The sequence below is a fragment of the Gossypium hirsutum genome, chromosome D07 (genome assembly GCF_007990345.1).
Source record: "Gossypium hirsutum isolate 1008001.06 chromosome D07, Gossypium_hirsutum_v2.1, whole genome shotgun sequence".
NCBI lineage: Eukaryota > Viridiplantae > Streptophyta > Magnoliopsida > Malvales > Malvaceae > Gossypium > Gossypium hirsutum.
Genome location: NC_053443.1, coordinates 45,375,649 through 45,401,672, shown reverse-complemented (window position 1 = coordinate 45,401,672; position 26,024 = coordinate 45,375,649). Strand labels below are relative to the sequence as shown.

Below are 26,024 nucleotides of genomic sequence, written 5' to 3'. Positions count from 1 at the left end.
ATCATGCCATTATATTTGATAATGAAAATATGATTCGCATGTTGAGCATATCCACTGTATTATTTTGTAACATAAATCTGATTCACATGTTAAACATGACTACTGAAAATTTTTGTTTCTGTATGCCATATCACATGCATGGGGTTAGGATGATATTGAAAGGAGGAAGATTTTGACAGTTTAATGATCTGCACCCCTAATTTCTAGCAGTTTATCTGCAATTCTGGTGGCTTGTCCACAAATATCTGTATCTAGCAACTTGTCTGCATTATTTGGTGGCTTGTCCACATTTTGGTGTGTTATTGGATGGACAAGTTTTGAGGAACTATTTTATGGTGTGTAGTAAAGTTGGTTTCTAAAAATTCTGCATTGATTTCTTAAAAACTTTGTAATGACATCACCATCCATATTGATGTATGTGAAATTAGATTGCTTACATATTTTATGTTATATTCTGAAATGTATGTTTTTAATTAATGTTTGTACCTAAGTTAAGACTACGTAGAATTAAATTGTATAAATTCTCCATAATATTTTGATTTGTATACTAAATTTATGTTTAATACTTGAGTTAGAACTCACACTGAACTTAAATAGCTCACCCTTTTGATTTTCTGACATTTTAGATAACTCCTGATGTTAAGACATGGACATGACTGATGGAGGACTACTTGGACGATTTTCAAATAAATATTTTATACTTTAATATTTGATATCTGGACTGTTTAATTGTTATTTTCAAACTGTGGCATGGGACATTATTTTGGGAACTTTTATTCTGATTTGCATGACTTGATTGTATGACATTAAGTTTTAAAAACTGCATAAATTAGTTTTGATAAGATTATACATAAACCTTGGTTTTTAATAAAACTTGACAAAATCTCTCTTTTCTGCTATGAAAAATAAAATAAGTTTTAGTCAAAAAAACGATTTATCTTTTTTTTAGGTTTTAAATAGTCTATTAACATTGTATCGAATTTACATGAAATAATGATTTTTGACAAGATATGATTTTAGCAAAAAATTTCGTTGCGATTTTTATAATAATCTGTCAATATTACATTTTTTGCTACAATTTTGAGAAATGAGTTTTAAATAAAGTTAGAGTTAATTTTCAAAATTACTAATGTTTACAAAGGAGATTTCTAAAGACATTTGATTTCTAAAGTTAACATGTTTTTTTCTCGAATAATGACGAATAATCAAGTTCTCTAGTTTTGAAGAAAAAGATAAATGATTTTGAACTGTGATTTGAATTATGAAAGTTTTGAATAGCAGTTAAGCTTTTACAAAGAAAATATCGAAATCATTGATTTCTTTAAATTTCATGTTTCTACGAGATTAAGTTAAATATTCGGTTTCACTAGTTTTGAATGACTCATACAAATGGTTTAAAAAGTATGTTTAGAAACTACAAAAGTTTTTTTTCTAGGTCATTCTGTTGGCCAATGTACCTTTCCGAATTTGGCCTAACGGCTAGGCCGAGTTTGAGAGGTTACATTAATCCTTTATTACTATTTTAATACACTAATTCAATTTCATAACATAATTAAAATCTAATCCAACTTATCATTTTTTTCACTTCTAAATTTCATACATAATATCAACATATTCAAAATGAAATTAACTAATTTAATATAATGTATGCCTAAACTAAAATTAAATAGAGAATAATTATTGAGTACTTACACTCAAAGCTTGGATGATGTATTTTCTTCTCTTTTTACTCATTGACAAATTCTTTCCCTTTTTCTTCAATTACTCTTTCATCTTTCTTCACCTTTCTTCATTTTCATATAAAAACACATAACATCTACTTGTTAAAATCATAATCAAATAACATATTTATGCTATTTTGATTAAACTAACATGATTTTCATAAAGAACTTATCATTCTTACCTTGATTTCTTGAAATAAAACCCTAGTTTTTATTTTCTCTCTCCTTCAAGATAATTATTTATTCTCTTTTCATGAAATTAAGGTGGCTAATAGGCTTCTATATTGATTTCACTAAGGATTCATGAAAGAAATTGAAAAACATTAAGCTTGAAAAGCTTGAAAATGATGTGAATGACCTCATTGTAATAAAATGAAAAATTGAAATGACGGAGAAAATGGAGGTGGCATTGAAATGGAGAATGTAAAGCCCCAAAAATCCAAGTAATTATATTTGTATGTTTGTTACACAACTGTGTATCTGTTTCAGTGGTTATGTGTTCTGGGAGTGTCTAAAAAGTCTTGGGTTCAAGCCTTGGCTTGGGAAAAATTTTTGTTTTTAATTGAATAAACCCCTATCCCTAGTCAGTAGACTTAAAAATAAATGTTGATAAAATATGTCAGAATGGGCCTGTTGGTCTGGTAGTTAAGTGGAGTGTTGGTTTTGTTTGAGGTCCTAAGTTTGAATCCTTGTGCAAACAAGGGATTTATTTTGTTGCTTGCGTTGTGTGAGAGTTTGAGGTCGACTAAAATTCTGAGTAGTGAGAAAGTAGGAGTGATTTTAGGAGGAAATCATGGGATATGGGAAGTTATCTCGATTTGAGGAGAAAAGTAAGGTGTTTGAGGGGTGTGGGAGCGAATTTAGGGATAGGAGGAAGAGTTAATTAAGGAATTTTAGAGGTTATCAGAAAATTAGATAGAGTTGTATTTTGTTTTCTTCCCAAAACTGTTTATCTATCTACCTTTCTAACGTATTCATTTTCTTTTCCCCTCTTACTGAATTTTTCCATTGGTCCCCCCCTCTCTTTTCCTTTGCCGAAATTTGTCTCTCTTCTACCCTATCCCTTTCCTTTGTTTTCCTTGCTTATTCCTTCTTCGTTGCGCCTCAGTTGTTTTTCCTGTGATCGGTAAGATTGTGTACTAATGGAATTCTATCGTTGTTTATGGATAAGTGGGTAATAAGGGGTTTGTTTGGTGTCAGGGAGTATACAAGGGGCTGAAGTTTCGCCATCAAGGTTGTAAGTGTGCGATATTCCCATCGCTTCATTGAAGGTAAGGGTTTTTAATGGTTAAAAGTTGCGAAATCCCGTTAAGTTTTTGATTGAAGGTTTAACGAAAAGTTTTTGTGACTTTTGTTTTAGGTGGAGACCAAGGGTTGGTTGGTGCATCTTCAAGAATCTGAGGGTATGTTTTCGGTTGATTTCGGTAAGGGGGTTTCGATTGTTGATCGATTCTTTACTTCATTAGGCTTTGATTGAATAACAAATTAAGTAGTTGACTAATGTCATTTTGGTTGAATCTAGGTTTTTGGAGTGCTCGGAATGTGGTTTAATTACTAACGGAATCAAGTGTGTACAAACTGCCCAAAGCATAAACTGGTAAAAAGCCAGAAATTTTGACAAATTACGTTACACGAGCGTGCACACGCTCGTGCAGTAAACCGAATGCATAAAATGTGGGCATTAGACTGTTGCGGCCACCATGAGCGATTTCGTGGTCTTAGGTCGTTTTGGGCCATGATGGGCTGAAATAGGCTATGTGGGCCCAACGGGCTTGTAGACCCCACACGGGTAAACCATACGAGCGTGTGGAGAAAATTGGGCCAAACTGTGTAATTTCATGACCGAGACCAATTCTAGGTTATATGGGTCACACGAGTGAGTGGGCCCATATGGGCCCGCATATAGGCCTTGGGCCCAACTTCACTATTTGACTGTTAAGGTTGCATGGGTCGCCCGAGACGACTGTGGACCTACTAATGGGTCGATAAGTAGGCTTAGACCCCCAAACTGTTATAAAATGATTGTTATGCCCTCACGTGGTAAAATGACTATTATACCCCTATGTTATAAAATAATGGTTATGCCCATATGTTATAAAATGACTAAAATGACTATTATGCCCCTATGTTATAAAATGACTATTATGCTCTTATGTTATAAAATGACTGTATGCTTAATGTTATGTATGACTGTATATGAGCATGTCACGATTTATATATGTTGCATACATGTATGATATGTTGCATGGGAATGGGATTATTATGATTGGAGGAAGTGTACTGTACTGGCAGCTCTACTGCAAATACAGTTTAATGCCGCAATCGGTGCTAATTTTAGAGTGTAGGGATGGGTGGGTGATTTTATCCCCACATGGAGTGTTAGGCTGGACGGAGTGGAGTGTAGAGGCTGGATTGGTAGGATTTTTTATTGTATGTCTGAACCGTTACTGTCACTGTAATGGGCTAAGGCCCAACTGAACTGAACTGTTATTAAATTAGGCTTAAGCCCAGATTGTAAATGCTTTGGCTATTTGCTTTTATAGGGTTGCACACTGAGTTTTCGTAAACTCACCCCTCTGTTTATCTTACAGGTAATCCCCAATCTTAGGGACCGGTGTTGCGAGGGACTCGAAGGTGGCCACACAACCGCATCTTCTTTTACATTTGTTTTTTTATATATAATAAATTTATTTTGGGTATTTGTTCTGTAATAAAGCCTTTTTAAAATTTTCTTTTAAACTTTTAATTTGGGGATTTTACTTATTTTTATTCGTATCTGATAGAAGTAGGACGCAGATTTTCAAAAGATGAATGTTTTTTTTCCAAAACACCATGTTTTTGTACCGTAAAATAAAAGCTACCGCATCAAAATAGTGTTTTGAATATAGTAACAAACTAATATTATCAACCAACTGCTAAAGATAACTTGATTTTTCAATAAACAAGAATTAATATAGAACAGGTTTTTCATTGAAACTATGTTTTCGAAAAACACTTCAATGTGATATCGCCAGATTCGGCCATAACGTCTAGGCCGGGTTTGGGGTGTTACAGAGAAAGATAAATGAAATCTCTTTGTCTTTCCCAAATTTTCTAAACAAATATCTAATTAATTTATTAATTTTTAAATGATAAATATCAAAATAATCCACCAATTAAATTTTCACACAATTTAGCCCTTAACCATTAAGTTTTTCATAATTATCTAATTTAAGTAATTATCATTTAATCCTTCAACTTTCTCTACAATACCATGCATGATTCATACTTTACTTTGGTAAAATTTCACTTCTGGTCCTTCCTCATTTTTTCTCTAATTTAATGTAATCATTTTAAAATTTTGATTTTCTTACTTTTACCCAACACTTTCCATTCTTCTACAATTAAATCAATATTTTGAATTAATTTTTCTCACCTCAAATGTATTTCTAATTTTCTACAGCTCTTAACTACTTTCTATACTATTACCCAAAATTCCTATTTTATCTATTTTTTAAAATTCTCTAATATTCTTGACCTAATTTAATATTGTTCCTAACTCCGAGACATAACAAGGATGTTATAGTGGTAACGCTAACCAATTTGCAAAAGGCCACATGGACGGCTATTTGACAGTGATAGTTAAAGATTTGTTCTAGTTTACACAAATGGTAATAAATTATTAAGTTTAAACATTTTGAAATTTGGAAGGAATTTCTTTAAGTTCTTCCTTTTATTCTCAAACCCAAAATTGTTATAAAATAAAGAGAGATGGAGAGAATAAAGAACAAAGAAAATATGAAAACAATAGAAAATGTACTCTATTGATCAAAAGGGGTTGATTACAATGCTTCATTAGAATTTAAAAGAAGTATAAAAGAAGTAGAGATATAATTCTAATAACTATTAGAATTTAAAGTACATTCAAACTTTATCTTGATCATGATGGACATCCACTGGTAGATAATGTGCCTCGTTAAAAATTTATTAGGAAAAACCCTGTAGGATAAAAACCTAATGAAGGAAAAAGAGTACACAATCTATAATACGCATAATATGCTGCCTCATTAAAAATCTTACCAGGAAAATCCAATGGGACAAAACCTCGATTAAGGGGAAAAGAGTGCAACGCGTATTTACTCCCTCTCATGAAAACATCGCATATTTTCTCATATTCTACGTATTCAATCTTGAATACTAGTTTTTCAAATGACTATTTGGATGTATTTGTTAAGCATTTATATTACCATTCTTTTAAAAGTCATGAGTGATGGAAATTTGGGGAAATTTATTTTGATCTCTTCAGGAGATTTAACAATAATTATAACAAACTTTAATCATGATTCTTTTATAAAAACACAAATAGATATTTTGGATCATTTTATAATCCTCCTTCAACTACTATTCACTAAGTCGAATTTACCACATATGTTCAAATTATTTCAATTCATATAAATAAACAATTTCTCGAGAATTTAAATATGCTTCTAGCATCCTAAATCCTTCAAGGATTTTAATATAAACTTTACTATATCGTGATTCATAAAAGATTGTAACAATAACCATTAGACGCAAGTTAAATCTTTTATGAATTGACAATTTAATAATATATCTAAAGGTTATTGCATCCACCACAAAAGAATATTATATCTTTTCATAATCAATGCCAGGACTTAGCGAAAAACTTCATATTTTTATTCCACTTCTGTAAAACTACTTCAATTGCACCCTCACTGGGTTTATATCTTTAGATATTTAGACTACTGGTCCAAAAACTTCACGAATTTAATTGTACTTGTGTTGTGTCTTTCTATTTTGATCAATTTATTCCATATCTATATTTCACAATAGATTTATTCAAGATCTTCCTTTTATTTCATTTTTTAAATAATAATATTGCATGCAAAATCATTGTCGACCACTTTTATTATTCGATTCCACTTTTTCTCGAATTGACATAACTTATCGAGATCTTTTATTTTTATTATTTTAAAATTCAGTTTCAGGTTCCTGAATCTCTTCTGGAGTTTTACTTTTTAGTTATGTCTTGGGTCTCTTCTGGAGCACCCGCCTTCACTATATGACCATCTAGAAGAATTTTCATCTTTGGAACCGATCAATCTATTATTTATTTTAACTAATTGTCCTACCAGGACTTTGATTCAAATTACAATATTAGATGGTATATAACACTTGGTTATTCTCATTAAGTTTGTAAGTACATCTAACAGGTAACTTGTAATGAGTTATCCTTATTGAACTTCTGGTTCAAATTACTCTCCCCCTAACTCATTACAAGTTATTATTTCTCTCCCCCTAATGTCGAGAAAACTATTGAATCAAAATTGTAATCACAAATCATGTCATAATTGAATCTCAAATACATTCAAAACATCTAATAATATAAAGAGACTTGTAACTAATATATATTCTCAACTTTCTTTGAGGATTCACTCATCTTTGTGCGTTGTGGTGGAGCAATTGGAACATATACGCACATACAAAAATTCAAAGATGAGAAATATTTAGCTCTTGATCAAAATTTAATTGCAATGGGGAGTATTTATAACTTATTGGTTTGATGCATACAACACGTAAATCAACATAATCTCATGTTGAAATAGGAAGTTTAGTTCTCATAAGTAATGGTTTAGACATTAATCAGAGGTGTTCAATCAATAATTTCTCTAAATCATTATGCACAAACTTTTACAAAAGTTTTTCAAACTCAATTAATAAAAGATTGAGATATAAAGTCACCAGTATTAGCAAGATGAATTGTCTTAATTGTATGATCTAAAATTAATTATTTAAACAAGCAATCTTGCAAACGACAGGTTGCTAATTGATAACACATATGTGATTATTTTGTAGATGTATATGCCAAAATCATATAATATCAAAATCATCCACATGGTGGATGAATGGGCCCATATTCATTTCAGAAATGCAAGACATTAAATCTCAGCTTTATCAAGTGAGTTTCTAAGAATCAATTTTCATTGAGAACAAGCAACAAATGAGAATTCTTTAAATTAAAGAATCTTTTGGTTCTTTAATGAATGTCTATATGAATTCTCAATTAATTTTCGCATCATATATGATCCAGGATGGTCTAACTGGTCACGCCAAGTAGTAAATGCATTTGTATTAGTAAACTTCTGGTTTACTTTAACATGTGTTTCAATTGTACTAAATTGTAACAAATTGATAATTTTATTGTTATTTATTTTAATTTGTATCCACATATAAGTACTATTGTGACATTTACTACTGGAAATGTCTAAATCAATGTGAAGTCTATAATGCCACTAAGTTGACAAAATAAATATAATTTCCAAACAATTATATGCAATATTCGCTTCAGGGAATATGCCAAAATCTTTAAATATCAAAAAAAAAAGTTTTACAACTTTAGGTGCATCTAACCATAACGAGCTTTAGATAAAATTATCATATTTTATTGCTCATAAATAGATCTTTCACAGTCAAATATTTTGCTTCCAACCCCTTAATGGGGATGATGACAAAAGAAGATCACAAAATATTATAAAATAAATATAAATTAATAACTCAATCCTTTCGTTTGTATTCTTTCAAATTTAGATATTTATAGCAATAGTGATTCATATGAAATATAATATTTTCCTCATGCACAATCTCAATATAAGATCCATTATAAATATCTTTTAAAACCAATGGATTAACCATCACAAAATATTAATACATTAGCTCTTCTAGAGCTTTCGACTAATTTTGTACTATCAAATATTGGAATAATATTTGTTTGTTTTAGTACCAAATAAGATAAATACTTTCTATCTATAATGATAGAATTTATTACTACATTCTCATATACTTCCTCAAAGCATATTAACAGAAACAAAATATTTAGGCATTTGCCACATATGTGACCCATAATCTTTCATATCACATTGATAACATAAGTTATCTTTACCCTTTGAAGAGTTATCTTGAGAACTCTCATTTTTCTCTATTTATTACTATATTCCCACTTTTAGTGCTCCATGATTATATCTTTTATTTTATTTATGTTTGCATTCACTTTATGGAATGCAATAAATCTAGTAAGATAGACTTCTAAACGCCTCCATTGATTCTTTATTTCATAATCATCATCGCAAACACATGCGTGAATTTCAAATCAAAATCTATCTATTCATGTTGTCATGATTAGTCTCTAATTATAATAAACATAATATAATAAATAAAACATAGTAAAATATACCTGAAGATTTTTAATATCATCGTCATCACCTTAACTATTACCACGAGCACTATTACAAGTAGTAAACACTACACCAAAATAGGCTTTTAGCGGCACTTTTAGTGGCGTTTGGACAAAAACGCCGCTAAAAATTGAGCATTAGCGGCGCTTTCAGAAAAGCGCCGCTAAAAATGACCATTAGCGGCATTTTTTGAAAAAACGCCGCTAAAAATCTAAGCCAAACGGCATCGTTTTTTGACCTTTCGGGGCTTTAGCGGCGTTTTTTAAAAAGCGTCGCTGATGCTCAGATCTTTAGCGGCGTTTTTGAAAAAGCGCCGCTAATGCTCAGATATTTAGCGGCGCTTTTTCAAAAACGCCGCTAAAAGCCCGAGCATAGCAGCGTTTTTGAAAAAGCGCCGCTAATGCTTAGGCTTTTAGCGGCGTTTTTAAAAAAGCGCCGCAAAAATATTTTATCTTTCTATTTACTATTTAATTTGTTTATTGTATTAATTAAAATTCAATTTATTTTAATTGAATATTTGTTAAAATGGAAAAATTAAAATACTATTATTTAAAATAAGTTTAAAATTTTTGGGTACATGACTGATTAATTTTTAATTTATATATTAAATAATTTCATATATAATTGTAAAAGATACGATAGTATTAATTTTAAAATATTTAATTAATTATCATTATAGTTTAGGGTTTAATATATATGGTTTAGGGTATATGGTTTAAGGTATATGGTTAATTTAGGATTTAAGGCTGGTTTAGGAGTTACAATTTTAAGGTTTATAGATTATGAAATTAGGGATTATGGATTAGGGATTTTGGTTTAAGGGTTGTGATTTAGGGGTTAGTGGTTAGGGGTTAGAGATTAAGAGTTAGTGATTTAGGGATTATGAATTCGATGTTAGGTTAGGGTTTAAGGTTTAGATTAATTAGTGTGTTTTAATTTATATTAAATAAGGTTTAGGGGTTAAGGGTTAGGGATTTGGGTTAGGGTTTAGGGTTTAGATTAATTAGTGTTTTTTTAATTTATATATTAAATAAGGTTTAGGGGTTAGTAGTTAGGGGTTAGGGGTTAAGGGTTAGAGGCTAAGAGTTAGTGATTTAAGGTTTAAAGATTTGAGGTCGGGTTAGGGTTTAAGGTTTAGATTAATTACTATTTTTTAATTTATATATTAATTAAGTTCTTATATAATTGTAAAAGAGGGGTTAGGGGTTAGGAGTTAGAGGTTAGGGGTTAGGGGTTTAGGGTTTATGTTTTATGATTTATGATTTAAGGTTTAAGAGATAGGGGTTAGGAGTTTAGGGTTTAGATTAATATTATGATTATAGTTTAAATTATTTAATAGATAATAGATAAACTTTATATATATTAAATGGTTTAGGATTTAAGGTTTACTTGAGATTTATTAAATAATAAAATTTTATACAATCTTTTATATTTAAAAATATTTAATCTAAACAATTAATTGATATATTTAAATATTAAATTATAAAAAATTGATAAAAAAAGTAATAGATGGATACGGATAAATAACTATCTATTTTGGATAGGACCAAATTAGAACAAATAAAAATGAAATACAAAAACAAAAATTATAATTTTATCTAATTCTTTTAAATTTAAAAAATTATTTATTTAAAATTTATTTGAAAGATATAATCATTTAATATAAAAATTGTAAGAAATAGAGCGTTAGGGGCGTTTTTTCAAAAACGCCGCAAAAAGTAGGAAATAGCGGCATTTTTGTTAAAAACGCCACAAAAAAAGAGCAATAGTGACGTTTTTCTTCCAAACGCCAGTAATATTTTTGCAAAATGACGTCGTTTTGTGTTTATATATTTTTTTATATATTTTTTTATCCCAAAATTCCAAATGAAATATATTTTTCCCCCTTCTTTTTCCCAAAATCGATTCCCTTTATTTTCCCCCCAATTTCTCCCCTACCCCGATTCCCTTTATCTTTCCCCCCAATTTCCCGAAATTGGAAGCCCTCTGCATCTCCTCAAAGGGTACAGATTCATGGAGACCTTACAAGAGTTTTTCAACCAAACCCTAAACTGCGTTTCTCCCAATTTCTTCTTCACTTTGAGGTTTTCTTGCAAGAGTTTATAGAGAGGTGAGACCAAGTAATTTTGTGTTACAACAGAGAAACCGAAGTAACGAAAAAGGTGGATATAGATGGGATCTTGGGTAACCGAGATTCGAAGCTAGGCAAACCAAGCATACCCAGGAGACGAAAATGGGTTAAAAGAAGAGAAACATGGCTGGTTATACTTGGTGTCATCCTCCATGCCGTTTACATGTTAAGCATTTTCGACATCTACTTCAAGACCCCCATTGTTCATGGCATGGATCTTGTCTCCCCTCGCTTCTCTCCTTCTGCTAAACGCCTTGTTCTTCTTGTTGGTAAACCCACCTTTCTTCTCTTTTTAGGGTTCAACCCCCTTGATTTTGTTGAATAGGATTGATAGTGAAAAATGGCTTGTTGAGTTTGATGCGAATCTGACGATTCAGCTAAATAGAAACAAAGAACCTTTTGGGTATGTTAGTTATTTACTTGTTTTAGCTTTATATTAAAAGGATAAGTTTTTTATATGAAAAATGGAGAACTCAATGATGGGCTGTTCATGATTATTGTGGTGCATCTACAGTTTAATGTTTGAAACATTTCATTTCCTGAAATGATTACTCATTTTTTAATGTTTAGTGTAATTACTAATTGCTACGTCTTGGTAAAACCATATCATTGCAGTGGATGGTTTACGTGCTGATAAATTTTTCGAGCCAGATTTGGAAGGGAATTTCAGAGCACCCTTTTTAAGAAATGTGATTAAGAATCAATCAAGGTCGCTGGGGAGTATCTCATGTTCGGCCTCCAACGAAGTCAAGGCCTGGACATGTTGCTATAATTGCTCGATTATAAGGACTGGTATGCCAAATTTATTCTGGATTATTTAGACGCCCACGTGGAATGTATTTCAGTGCAAAGGATAAAGGAGAGATGATGTCTATGATATATAATTGGCCTGCTCAAAAGGTAAGTTTGTGCATGTTATGAATTATTGCTTACTGCCCATTTTGAGTATATGTCTGTGAATCATTGCAAGATGGCGGTAGCTAATACCTATATAACATTTTGAGTTTCCTCAACTCCTAACAGCTCTTTGATATTCGCTTGCAAAATTTTAAAAACCATGAATGATTTTGTGAATTACAAATTTTAAAATTTTCTCTCTTAGAAAAAAATATTAAAATTAAAATAACTAATAACTTAAACATTCAGAAAAACATGATTTCTCTCTCTCTCAAGTAATCACCTCTAGATTATGGAATAAAATTTAAGAAAGGAAACTAAAGTAATTAATGCTAATTTCGATAACACATATAAAGAAGTTATTTACATGCAAAATAACATTAAAAAGAAAAAAACTCATTGAGGCGGCACCACCACCGGATGTTATAGCTGCATTCGAGAAGTACGCCGAAGGTGGGCCTCAAATGACGGCGGAGCAGTTGCATAGGTTCTTGGTGGATGTGCAGGGGCAAGGCGGTGCGAAGGTCTCCGACGCGGAGGAGATTCTGCTGCAGGGTCTGCAGAAACGACACCATATGGCGAAGTTCAGAAAACACGCACTGACCCTCGATGATTTCCATCATTACTTGTTTTCTGCAAATCTAAATCTACCAATTGATAATAAGGTGACCCGTTTCTTATTTTCGATGATTTGGTTTTTTCATCTATCCTATTTTGTTATTTATTTTTTTCATTATTTTTATGTTCTTTTAGATAAGCTTTTTTTTTTCATTATTTAATTCTTTTTGCATTTGTTGATTATAGTTTCATTGTTATAATCGGTGTTTTGCATTTTTTTGGGTGCATATGGCATTTGAACAATTTGTTGGATAATTTTTATTTTTTGCAATTTTCTTTGGCTTGTTACTGCAAATCAAATAGATTCTTTTTATAGGCAGGCAGTGGTAGAAATTCAAGTGTTGTGCATTGGTATTAAGTACTATGTTTGGTGTTTTAATTTTCTATATTTTTGGATTGGTTGACACCAATCACTTGGATACATGCAGGCTTCTTTGGCGTTTACAAGCCTGGTCATTGCAACTATTCCTACACTGTTTGTAAGTGTTCTGACATCATATTTGTAACTTTTGTTGTAGTTTTTATATGCTAATTAACAGTGATGAGTTAGTTCAAGGTTGTTCATGGGGATTTTGTCGCATGCCTACTATATACTTGATATTTTAAACTACCCCTTATGCGATAATTAGGAAGTCTATGTCAGCCTCAATCAAATAAAGGAATGCTTCAGTTGAGATAAAATTGAGCAAAGGTTTTCAGATTCGATACAATGATTAGGTCTAGTTTGCATTTACAATAAATATCGTTTGGTTGCACGATTTGTATCCTATTTCTGACTGATTTTTTTCCCTCATCATTTTGTTTGCATTGTCTATCCCAACCAGCACTTGTTTATGTTATTTATGGTGAATAATTTCTGTTTGGGTTGAAGGTATATTGTTTAGACATATAGGCTGCTGAATATGCTGAAATACCTTGGTTAATTCAAAATGTGATTATTTGTTCTTTTATGGGTCGCTAGTTAATACTTTAACCTTAACATACTTTGAATGTTCAAAGTAACGATGTTTAGTTGTCTTCCTGTTCATGGCTGTTGTATTTGTATAGTTCTTCCAGATAATGTTGAATAAATTTAGTGACATCAAGAACTGGTCATTTTGATATAAAGCTGGCTGCAAGTTTATGCCTTTGTATGTGTTCCAGTAAAAATTGGACAAAAATGTATGACCCGATTCATTACTGCTCTATAAAATGACAAAATAATATTTACAATTTTACAAAATATAAAATTATAACTTAGTTTTCTAACAATATTTTGTAAATACAAAGTATAAAATGTATGACCCGATTCAATAATGTAGAAATTTGGTTGGTAGATTTTTTACAATTTTTCAGTTAGATATATGCTAATGTATTTCCAAGTAACTTTCTCTAATACGTAATGACAAAAATGGAAGCAATATCGTTAGATATATGCTATTTTTGCCTTTGAAGCCTAACATGTGATCACAAATATCTAATCCAAAGATTTTGAAATGCATGATGGTATCTATTCTTCCACTTCTTGGATTTTCTCATTTTTTATTCGATTTATTACTTTAAAAATATAAGAGATGTGATGAAATGCATTTTGTAGTTGTCCTTGTTTATAAAAGTTTGTAATGCCTTATACATGTTGGAAGGGATCAGGTTAATTCTCACATGCTTGTTATAGTCAAGTACCTTTTTCATTCTCTTCTTAATTTGACACCCATCTCTTAATATGTTAATCATAAATGGTGATTGTAAATTGTGTGAAGTTCAAATTACTAATTAGTAATTGGCCTTTGTATGTGAACTGTCCTTTCGGATCTGCACTTTATTGTATGTTTAAATATTATAGACGTTCAAATTACTAATTAGTAATTGGCCTTAGTATGTTCAAATTAATATAGACGTCAGGTGGTCATATTCATTTTCTTTATTAAAATTTTCTTTGCTTCATTTTCTTTGATATTTTATTTTGTTTTTCCTGTATTTTTCCTCTTTATTTTGATTTTAATTTTTTTTCATATTTGAAGAATCTTCAATTGTTTTCTATATACTCATTTCTTGATCGGAGTTTGGCTTTAATTTATGCCAGTTTGAATGTCCCAGCAGTACTGTGGCTTGTGGTTTTTCATAATTTTATTGTTATAACTCTTCTTCTAATTTCTTTAAAAAATAAATGTATAGTATATTTTAGTCGCTGATATTTCGTTTGAAAATTTATCTAATCTCCTTTGTACTTAAGTTTCTTTACTATGCTGCTATGTTTTATCTGGTACTCAATAAAAACCCTAGATAGTTGGCTATGAATTTTCCTGCTTTTTTTTTTCTCAGCATCTAAAAGTATAGTTCTTTTTTTTATCATTTATTTTAAGTGAACGATTGTAGTAGAAGATCTCATGGGAACTTAGTTTAATTGATGAATGCTACTGTGGTATAGCAACAGAAATTGTGAGAGCGAAGGATGGGGAAAGAAGATGAAAGCAAAAAGGGAACTTGGTGATAGTGTAGACGGGGAACGGGACTTAAAATGGCAGAGAGTTGTGGATTCACCATCTTCACCTCTTGAAGAGTCACTTGTGCCTTATAATGACGATGAAGATGATGAAAGGAGAGCATTGAATCACATAGGCAGCAGAGAAGAAGATGGTCACCGAGTTGAAAGTGAAGAAGAAGATGATGAAGATGAAGATGATCCATATCCCTGAAGTTGATTACTGTACATTATGAACTTGTGCATTTTTTTTTTGCAATCAATTAGTTGCACTATTTGAACTTGTAATTTTGCAATTTAAATATTAACATGATTTTTCAATATTTTGATTAAAAAAATTAATTTGTTATATGATTAAATATTATCTTTTTGACTAAAAGTATATATTTAATACTAATTAATTTTTTATATCAATAATGTTTGATTTTAATATTTAATAGTACTTTTAGCGGCGTTTGTAATCAAAGCGTTGCTAAAGGTCTTGAGCTATAGTGGCGTTTGTGGAAAAAGCGCTGCTAAAGGTCCTGGTCTTTAGCGGCACTTGTGGGAAAATTGTCGCTAAATGTCTTGGTCTTTAGCGGTGTTTGTGAGAAAAGCGTCGCTAAAGGTCCTAGTCTTTAGCGGCGTTTGTGAGAAAAGCGCCGCTAAATTTAGCGACGCGGTCTTTAGCGGCGTTTTGTCCTGCGCTTCTCAAAGCGCCGCTAAAAGCCTGTTTTGGTGTAGTGAAAACAACTTTGTTTTCGTAATAACATTTATAATCTAATAGTAAAAATCATTTAATAAATAATCAAAATTTTTTTATACGATGCTTGAAAATTATCCGATACACATTGTACCGAATTTCAATACCACATATATGTTATAAAATCTTATCTTGCTCTAATAAAATATTTATAAGTTCAAATTAAAAGATATCATACAATCTCAACATTAGCAAGTTAATAAGAATAAATAGATCCTATCAAATTTTACTTTAATAAAAAAATGGTAGGTTAATAACACTTTCCACCATAAATTTAATAAAATTTCATGAATATTTAATAACAATAATTTAATAATTAAAACATCTAAATATTATGCATAATATAACTTAATTAAAAAGCTTCAAAAAGAATGATTTACCAAAAAAAATAATAGAGAAAATATACCATAACAATAGCAAACATATCTAATCAACAATTATGTCTTTTACATAAAAAAAATTAACCTAGAAAGGCAAAAATCAAATATTATCAGAATGTGAAATTTATGTCAAATAAAAATTAATAATAGTCATACCTTAATTGAAAAAGAAAATATGGTCGAAATTTAAAAGTTTCTTACCAAATCTATACGTTACCCATACTTGTACAATAAATCAAAAATCTGGAATAAGAACTATAATCCATTTTGAAATTGAATTTTTCAACATTCCGAAGATGAAGTTGTAAAGGTTAAAGTTTAAGGTGAAAAAAAATTGATCTGTGGGATGACTTCGAAAGGTTTTGAAAAAAAAAATAGAGAATTATCGTACTAATAACGTGTTATAAAATAAAGAGAGATGGAGAGAATAAAAAATAAAGAAAAAATGAAAGCAATAGAGAATGTACTTTATTGATAAAAAAGGATTATTACAATGATTTATTAGAGTCTTTATTTATAGACATAATAAGTATAAAAGAAGTAGATATGTAATTTTAATAACTATTAAAATTTAAAATACATTCAAACTTTATCTTAATCATGATAGATATTCACTTAATATGATATCCATGACAAAAATTAATTTGTTCATCTTCTAATCTTTTCTTTTAACATTCTCTAGTTTAGGCTTATCTTCATATTCTAACCATGCATTTAGGTTTTCTCTTCATCATTAAATCAAGTCGAGGATTTAAAATTTTAAGTAAACCCAAATAAAAAGTTTCTCATCTTCATCACCAAAGGCACTGCAACTTTTTGCATTTTACTCTTTTTTTCTCTTTGATTTATTTGCCTGGAGAAACCCAAAACATTCCCTTTCTTTTATCTTGAATCAACTAAGGTTTTGGTGGGGGCATTGATGGGTGCTGGAACAGTAGTTTGGGAGAGTTGTGCAAGAAGCTTGGAGGTGGAGGGGTGGCAGCTGTGGGTTTTCATAAAAATCAAACCTAGAAAAAAAAGAATCATGAGACCCATGATAATGAAGTTAATAGTATTTGAAGTTAGATTTTTTTAAAGATTAAATTTTAGAATGAAAAATAATGAAAAAAAATTATTACCTGATTTTTAGATGAAAATGTAATTGATGAATGACGATAAAAAGAACAGGCATTTGTTGAGAAGAGATGACGAAGATACTTACTTTATTTTTGTAATATTTCAAAATTTAATATATATTTTATTTTTGTTTTTAAATAATTAGAGTATTTTAAAGATTTTTTAAATATTTTCTTTCTGAATTATATATTTTTTGTTTGTATTTGTTTTATTTTTTAAAATATTTTTATTAATTTTTAATATATTTTTTAGATTATCATATCATCGTTATGTTATTAATATCACGGGTCACAATCCTATCCTGTCACCTGTCCTAAGCTTGACAGTGTTACAGAAAAATATGAATATAGATAGAATGAAAATTCAGATACGAACTTGAGATAAAAAAAAATTTAATGGTACAAAAAGCCCTCAAACTTTTTTAGGAAAAGCAATTAAACAATTACTTTTTTTTTCAATCATTTGAATACTTAAACTTTCAAAATGCATAAAAAATACCCTAAAACCTTTTCAGAAAAAGCAATTAACCCCCTACTTTTTTTTGGCATTCAATTGGGTACTTGAACTTTCAAAATGTATAAAAAAAGACCCTCAAACTTAAAAAAAACAATTAAGCCCATGCTTTTATTAAAAATTAGAAAATAAATTATAAAAAATTAAAATCAATAAAAGTTATAAATATTATTAAATTTTAAAAAAAATCAAATATTAAAAATATTAAAAATAGAAGAAATATAAAAATTGTAAAAAATATAAAAAATTGTAAAATATATAGAAATATTAAAACAATTATAAAATTTTATAAAGTCGTAAGAAAATTATACAAAATGTAAATAAATATAAATTTCGTAAATTTTTTTTATAAGAATTATCGTACCAAAAGAAGCATTTTATAATTTTTCTATAACTTCTATTGATTTTTACTTTTTTTTTTATCATTTTTCACCATATGTCACGCTGTGTTGCGACACGTGAAGATTTCAGTTTAAAAAAAACTAGGGTCGCTAATTTTTTTTATGATTTTTATAAAAAATTCTAATTTTTAATAATTTTTAATTTTTTTATTAAAAGTTAATAATTTTTCTAAAATTTATTATTTATTATTTTTTATAAACTTTTTCTAATTTTTAATAAGAGCAGGGGCTTAATTGATTTTTTGAAAAAAAATTAGGGTCTTTTTGATGGATTTTGAAAATTTAAGTACCCAATTAAGTGAAAAAAAAGCAGGGGTTTAATTGCTTTTTTTTTTTAAAGTTTGAGGATTTTTTGGATGCATTTTAAAAACTTAAGTGTTTGATTGAATGCAAAAAAAAAATACATATTGAATGAAAAAATTTAAGTTTACGGGTTTAATTATTTTTTTTTTAAGTTTGAGAGCTTTTTACACTTTAAATCAAAAATACATAACACGAACTTGACAAAATGAAAAATTTAGACGCTAAATGAATATTTAAGCCTGAGAAGAATTATTACAAAATAGAAGTATTATGTCAATCCACTATCTAAACTCACACAGACCTTAGCTCACGATTGCCCATTTTGAATCATATTTTAGGAAATACCAATGATGAATCTACAAACTAAAAGACCTTGATCGATCTGCATGAGGACAGCTAGGCTCTTTCATTAGTATAGCAAATAGACAATCAAAACGGAGCGACATGAAAAGAGTTTAAATTCATTGTTAGGTGTTCTAAGGTGGCATAAATCATCTTACAATATGGATGGTTCCTATCCTCGATAGAAAACACAAAGAGTGTTGTCTAGCTCAATCCAACTACAACCTGGATCCTTTTTCACTTCCAAGTCCCTCAACCTCTGCCTCACCTCCAACTTTTCTCCCCATTTCCCAAGTATTGCATATATGTTAGATAGAATCACATAAACAGATATAGTCTTTGGATTCAAACTGAACAACTTTTGTGCCGCCCTCTCACCAACATCCATATCCATCCAGTACCAACAAGAATGGAGTAAAGCTCCCCAAACAACCTCATCTGCTTCAACTGGCATTTTTTTAATGAACTCTTCAGCTTCTTCCAGAAGACCTGCCCGACCAAGAAGATCAACCACGCATGCGTAGTGTTCTTCTGTTGGGACCACACCATAGCAATTTTCCATCAACCTGAATAATTTCATTCCTTCATTTACTAGACCAGCATGAGCACAGGCACACAGAATTCCAACAAAAGTAGCACCATTAGGGACCACTCCTTTCTGCAACATATGCTCAAAGAGTAAGATAGCTTGAGAGCCAAGCCCATGGTGTGCATGCCCATTAATAATAGCTGTCCATGCTGCCACATTAGGTGAAGAGATGCTGGAAAATGACTTGTGAGCATCACTGATGCTGCCACATTTGGAGTACATATCTATAAGGGATGTTCCAACATAAACGTTAGAATGGAATGGTGTTTTGATCAAGTGTGCATGAAGTAATTGTCCTTGTTGAAGAGATCTCAGGCATGAACATGCATGAAAGAGAACTGAGAATGTTGACCTTGTATGGGCTATTTGTAATCTGCACATATTCAGGTACAGCATTAGAGCCTCTTTGTATTGCTCATTTCGAATATAACCAGACATCATTGAATTCCATGTCACAGGGTTTCTTTCCCCTTGTGTTTCTTCAAACAGCTTTAAAGCTTTACCAATCTCCCCACTCCTGGAATATACAGAAATCATAGTGTTGGTAGAAACTATTGTTCTTTGAGACATCTCTTCAAATAATCTTTTTGAATCTTCAACTCGGCCGCAAGCAGCATACCCTTTAATCATTAGATTATATGAAACTGAATTTGCCTCAACAAGTGTATTGAAAATCAGTTCAGCATCATCAATCCTACCCATTGATATGAGGCCTCTAATTAGTGAGTTTGAAGCATTCAAACACAGATTTGTTACTCCATCATAGACTCTCTTAGCATCAGCAATAGCTTCACAATCAGAATAAAATTCAATGAGTGCACCACCAATTAATTGATCAAATTCAAATCCATATTTGATCAAAATCCCGTGAACAAGCCTCCCTTCACGTAAATTAGCTAACCTGCTACAAGCCCTTATAACAGAATCCAAAGTGAACTCATTAGGCACCACCTCACTACTCCCTCTCATCCGCCAAAACAACTCCAAAGCCTTATCGCATCCCTCTTCACTCTTCATGTATCCCGAAATCAATGTAGTCCAAGCCACGACATCCCTTTTCGGCATCTTCATAAACATATCAAGAGCCTCCTTCATCAAACCACACTCCACATAACCCACAATCATCAAATTCCACAACAACTCGTTTTTATCATGCAAGTCGTGGAAAACCCGCTTCGCTTCTTCGATACCAGAACAGTTGGCATAAAAATACAACAAAGAACTTCCAACAAGCTCAAAACTCTCACTCCCAGATTTAATAACCACACAATGAATCTGTTCTCCAGGAGTTAAAGACAGCAGGCGACCACATAAGCTTAATGCAGTGGAAAACGTGAACTCATTAAACTTTATATCACTCCGATGCATGGATGAAAGTAAAGCAAGTGCTTCATTGAATTTCCCCCACTTTGAGTAACCAGAAATCACGGTGTTCCATGACACAACGGTTCTCGTAGGCATTTCATCAAACAGATTCCGCGCAATGTCTAACCTGCCGCTCTTAAACAACTTATTCATGTAAATATTTGTAGAAATTGTTTGAGGTAGCTGAGTTGAGTATAGCTTGAAGAAACATTTGTTGACATTCTGTTTCCAGTTTGCCAGGAAAATGCATCTTAACGACATTTGGAAACAGAGAGGAAAGCAAACTGAATGCAGTGTTTCTCGTTTCAGAAATGAGAAACAGAGGTCACTTACGGTGCCGTTTTCTATATATTTCTTGGAGTTGGAAACGCACCATCGGTTTATTGAGCTTTCTTACTCTGTGGTCTGTTGTCCTCAAAGGACTGCTACTTGTTCTGCTTAATTGTAATCTTTAGTTCCCCTCCCAGACCCAGTGATCCTAGCTCAATTTCTTCTATTTGTAAAACGAAAATTGAAAAGCCCTGCCCTTGATTATGGTATTCAACTCTTAAAACATTTTCCGGCGAACGACGATTGCTGACACTAGAGAAGAGTGTTTAAATATTAAGTAAAGGAGCTAGTCAGCCCAAGCACCAGTATTTTAGCCGAGACTAACCGGCCCACTTCTCTGTCTCAACCAAAATCTAGTATATTAGATCTCAACTAGGGGTAGTTTGGATGGGCGGTGTGTTTACCTGAGGTTAAAAATAGCGGTGACAGTGAGATTAGTTACTGTAAAGGTGAGATTGGATATTGTAGTGGTGAGATTAGAAACAATGGTGGAGTGTGTGTTTGGATTCAAATGCAGCTGTAGCGGTGAGGTGAGAATAAAAAATAACTATTAAGGACATCAGATTAGAATTGATATATAATAGAATTTTTTAAAATTATTTTACTTTTTTAAAATTATTAAAATATGTGAATTTATAAATTCATTTAATAAAATATTAAAATGTATCTTCTAATATTTTAATGAGTTATATAATCAATTTAAATTATTTATTAGATAAAATGATAATTTTTTTTAATTTTTTATAGTTAATTTATTTATTAGATTTTACAAATTTAAAAGTATACAACCTACTTTATTATCATTACTCACCACTAATTTTTGCCAAGTACCCCACTTATTTCTGATGTAGAAACATCATGCAGTTCCTTTGACATTTCCTATTTGAAGCATATATATGTCAATTTTTGTTGCAAAATTTTTTGGATGTAGAAAAGAGAAGATAGAAGAAAAAGCTGCAGTGCGTGAATGCGATCCTACCCTGGCATTGGGTGATAAATACATTTTGTTATTGTGCTTTTGAATATTGTTAGTATTTGTTAGTCTCTAAATGTTTGCCCGAGAGTTGTTTGATAAAATGCCTGAGAAAGGTTGCTTGCCGAATGAGTTTAGCACTTTACTGCACGGCTACTGTCATAAAGGGAAGTTATCTGAAGCAAATGCTATTGTAAATGAGATGATGAGAAATGGTTGTGTCCCTAATACTTATAATTTTTTTGCTGCATAGCCTATGGAAAGAGGGTAAAATATTGGAGGCAAAAGAGTAAGGGTATTTTTGTCTGTTAAAAATACCAACAGTGAAAATCTCCAGCTGAAATCTCCATTGCTGCTGAAATCTCCAGCTGATTTTCAGCTGACCAGCGTGGTGGAGATGCCTTTTCACTGGACTAACCTGCTGAACCAAACAGCACACCAGTAAAGTTGGCATCATATTTTTCCCCCAACTGCACCTCACTAGCATTAAAAGCCAAACCAAAGGAAGCCTAAGCTTTGAGACACATGTGTGTTGGATAAATTAAAGAAAATTTCCATTTCATTTTAAAAAGAAATGTTTAAAATATTTAATATTTTAAATATTTAATATTTTAAATATTTAATATTTTAAATGAGTTTGATAATTATTTTAATTTTTTATTTAATATAAAATGTTAAAAATTAAGTGTCGAATAATATTTTATTTTATTTTATTAAACAATTGAAAAAAATTATTTTTTGAGAAAATAAGATATTTAAATTACAATATTTATATTTTATCTAAAATTATTTAAAATAATCTAAAATATTATATTAATAAGATTAAATTTAAAAAATAAATATTTTTTTAAAATTGTTATTTACTTTTATCAAATAATATAATTATATCTAGTACTTATATTCACTAATTTATCAAATAAATAATTTTTCTAATATAAATTTAATATTTATAAAATTAAACAATAAAAAATTAATACTTAATTTTTAACACTTAAATTTTTAATTTATGAAAGAGAACGTTAAATTTCTCTAAATTTAACTGATTCCACCCTTTAATATGTTTAAAACATTGTTCTTTATTTCAATCTCACTCAAGATGATGTTTGGATAACATCACTAACGCCAGCCTGCAACGCTGAAACCTCTCTCATCGTGCCGCAATCACGTTTAGTAGGCGGAGTTTTTATGCTAACCTGCAAATTGTCAATTCTTGTTGCGAATGAAAATATCATTTCTCTCCTTTAAAATTTTGATAAAATAATCACTAAAGTATTGGTAATTTTTATTTCAATTATTTAAATTAAAAAATTATAATTTGATAGTTGAATTATTTAAAAGTTTTCATTTAAGTCATTAAACTATTCAAAAGTTTTATTTAAGTCATCGAACTGTTAAATTTAAAAAAAAAAGTTTTGCCTACAAGCTCCAATCACCAATTTAGTGATCAATACTGTAACGGCCTAAATTTCTTAACTTTGTTTCTGTGAATTCTAACACAAATATGTATTTTCTTCAAGGGTTAAATATTTTAGTGTGTGTATGAGGTCTTAGGTTCAAGTTCTACTTTTGGCAAATTCTATTATTTTTTTATCTTAGCCTTATCCCTGTTGGGTGGGCTTATATGATATTTTTGGTAAATTCATATCAGAATAAGCTTGTTGGTTCAAGTGGTAAGAAGTTGGCTTGCCGGAGGTCTTATGTTTGAATTCTTGTGTGAGTGTGGGTAATAATTTCTATTTTGGTTGTCTAAAAAGGGTTCGATGGAGTTAGGAGTCTAATTGGATGTGGTTAGTGGGTAGGATTCTATGGGATAAGGTGGTTAGTGGATGGAGTGGGGATCATTTTAATTTTAATTTTAATTTTATTTTATTTTTCATTTATTTTTCCCAAATTTCCTCATTTTGATGTTTCTTTCTCTCCTTTATGTTTACTATAAAAAATCTTTCATTTTCTTCTTCTCTTCTAATTTTGTCACAAATTGTTCGCGTAATTCACTGTGTCTTGGTTTGTGGTATCCAAATTTTTCTAATTTGGGGAAGACGAAAGGGCTCGGGATTGTCCGTTGGTGATTTAGTTGTGTGGAACTACCGTTGTTCGATTGAATATTCTGGTTATCTTGTGGGAGCGTATGCGTCAAATCTGAACTAGGTGTGTAATGAAAACAGATGAAAATGAGGTTCAGCGAAAGCCGAAAAAGTGGCTTGTTAACTTTAACGAGCAAGGGTGTGGTTGTATGGGCCACACAGGTAAGCCAATTTGGGCATGTGGGCCATACGAGCAAGCCACACGGGCATGTGGGCCCAAAATTCTGAAATTTTTCCTAGGGTTGCTTGAGTCGTTCCAGTCGACTGTGGGCCTACCATAGGATCGATAAGGGCTAATAACCAAACCCTTAATGTAGGAGGTGTGTTATTCTGATAGACTAATATGAGTTAGGAAAACTAATTTGTATGTCTTATTGTTTTGTATAAGCATGTATGATATATGTATATAAGCATGCGAGACATGTTAATTCTGTTAAATCTGTAATCTATAATCCGTATCTATATTTGGGGTGGGATTTGTATATGTGGAGGAAGTGTTCTGTAGGACGACCTTTCGCCTATTTTCTAGCAGCTTGGCTGCATACTATTCTGTTATGCGTCGTATAAACACTATGAGGTGTGTAGGGATGGGTGGGTGTTTTATACCCCACATGGTGTGATGGGATGGTCGGAGAAGGTGTGTAGAGGAATGGGGTTAGATTTTGTATATCTATTCTGATTATCTTATTCTGGCTGATTCTATTAAGCACTTATGTCTGTATCTGTATCTGCTCTGAATATGAGATTTCTGTGTAAATATGTATGTCTATCTCTATTGGGTTACACACTGAGTTTATGAAAACTCACATCTGTTTGTCTGTTCTGTTTAGGTATCCTCAAACATAGGTGGGTCGGTGCGACGGAGTCTTAGCGGTGACCACTAGTTTGTGAATCGTTTTGCTTAATGATTTTTATTTAAATTCTAGATTATTTTTGAGAGTTTTGTAATTTTGGGACTCTCTAGATTGTTTGTTTTAATTTTTTTTGTATGTGCTTTTAACTTTTATACTGCGTTGTTTGATAAAATTACGGTTTTACACAAACAAATGTTTTCTAAAATATGAACTGGGCTTTCAAAATATAATGACTTACTAACTTCCACTACAAACTTATGTTTTACTTTAAAGGATGATATATGACGTTTTCAATAAAGAATATGATAATAAGTTTTTCCAAAAATGTGAACTCTTTTAGTAACCAATAAAACGAGAAGTTTTAACATGAAAGATGTGTTTTAAAACCCTTCATCATAACACTTTCAGATTCGACCATAACGTCTAGATCGGGTTTGGGGTGTTACATTTAGTGGTATCAGAGCTAGGTTGTTAAACTCAAGCTGTGAATTTTGGGTTCCAAAATGGTATTTGTAAAAGAATTGGTTTGCAAACAAAATGTGCTTCTTTTTTAGCATGTATGTGGAACACCGAGTCTTCGGCGCCAATCCTGTAAGTACTTCTAAACTTAGAAAATACTATAGTTAGAACTTTCTAAAACTATACTGAGTTAGTTAGACACCAAAACTTTTGAAATATTTCTGAACTTCTGATATCTGAAGCATAAAACATCTGCTAATAAACACTGAAACTGGTGCATAAAATTTCATAATGTAGATACAATTGAAGTGATGAGCACACGTGGAACATGTGGTCGAGGTATTCGTGGGTACGACGAGAGCTGTAGGGGGACTCGAGCTGACTCTTCCTCACTAGGTAGTATGAAAAATTTGGATATGAGCGAGACTCTAGCTACACTTTCTGTTGAGACTGGGTCTCAAAGCCATTTGGCTGGAGACGACGCATTGTCCCAAGCCATGCTAAGAGTGTTGGAAA

At 31.1% G+C, this 26,024-nt stretch overlaps 1 protein-coding gene and 1 pseudogene across 3 annotated transcripts; one reads left to right on the top strand and one right to left on the bottom strand.

Annotated features, from left to right (window-relative positions):
* The first annotated feature begins 10,644 nt into the window (after positions 1-10,644).
* Positions 10,645-15,406, top strand: LOC107954791 (phosphoinositide phospholipase C 5). Of its 3 annotated transcripts, XR_005916263.1 has the most exons (5): positions 10,645-11,350; positions 11,697-11,981; positions 12,408-12,643; positions 13,025-13,075; positions 15,004-15,406. XR_005916263.1 is itself a non-coding variant. In XM_016890462.2 (4 exons), the coding sequence occupies exons 2-4, from the start codon at positions 12,308-12,310 to the stop codon at positions 15,016-15,018; spliced, it is 402 nt and encodes a 133-aa protein (XP_016745951.2). In that variant the 5' UTR covers positions 10,818-11,350; positions 11,697-12,307; the 3' UTR covers positions 15,019-15,406. The 3 variants fall into 3 exon arrangements, 1 of the variants encoding a protein (XP_016745951.2); XM_016890462.2 differs by having other exon boundaries at positions 10,818-11,350; positions 11,697-12,643; XR_005916262.1 differs by having other exon boundaries at positions 10,819-11,350; positions 12,408-13,075.
* A 3,309-nt stretch (positions 15,407-18,715) lies between these two features.
* LOC107954790 (putative pentatricopeptide repeat-containing protein At3g25970) lies at positions 18,716-21,458 on the bottom strand (annotated as a pseudogene).
* Between the last annotated feature and the right edge of the window lie 4,566 nt (positions 21,459-26,024).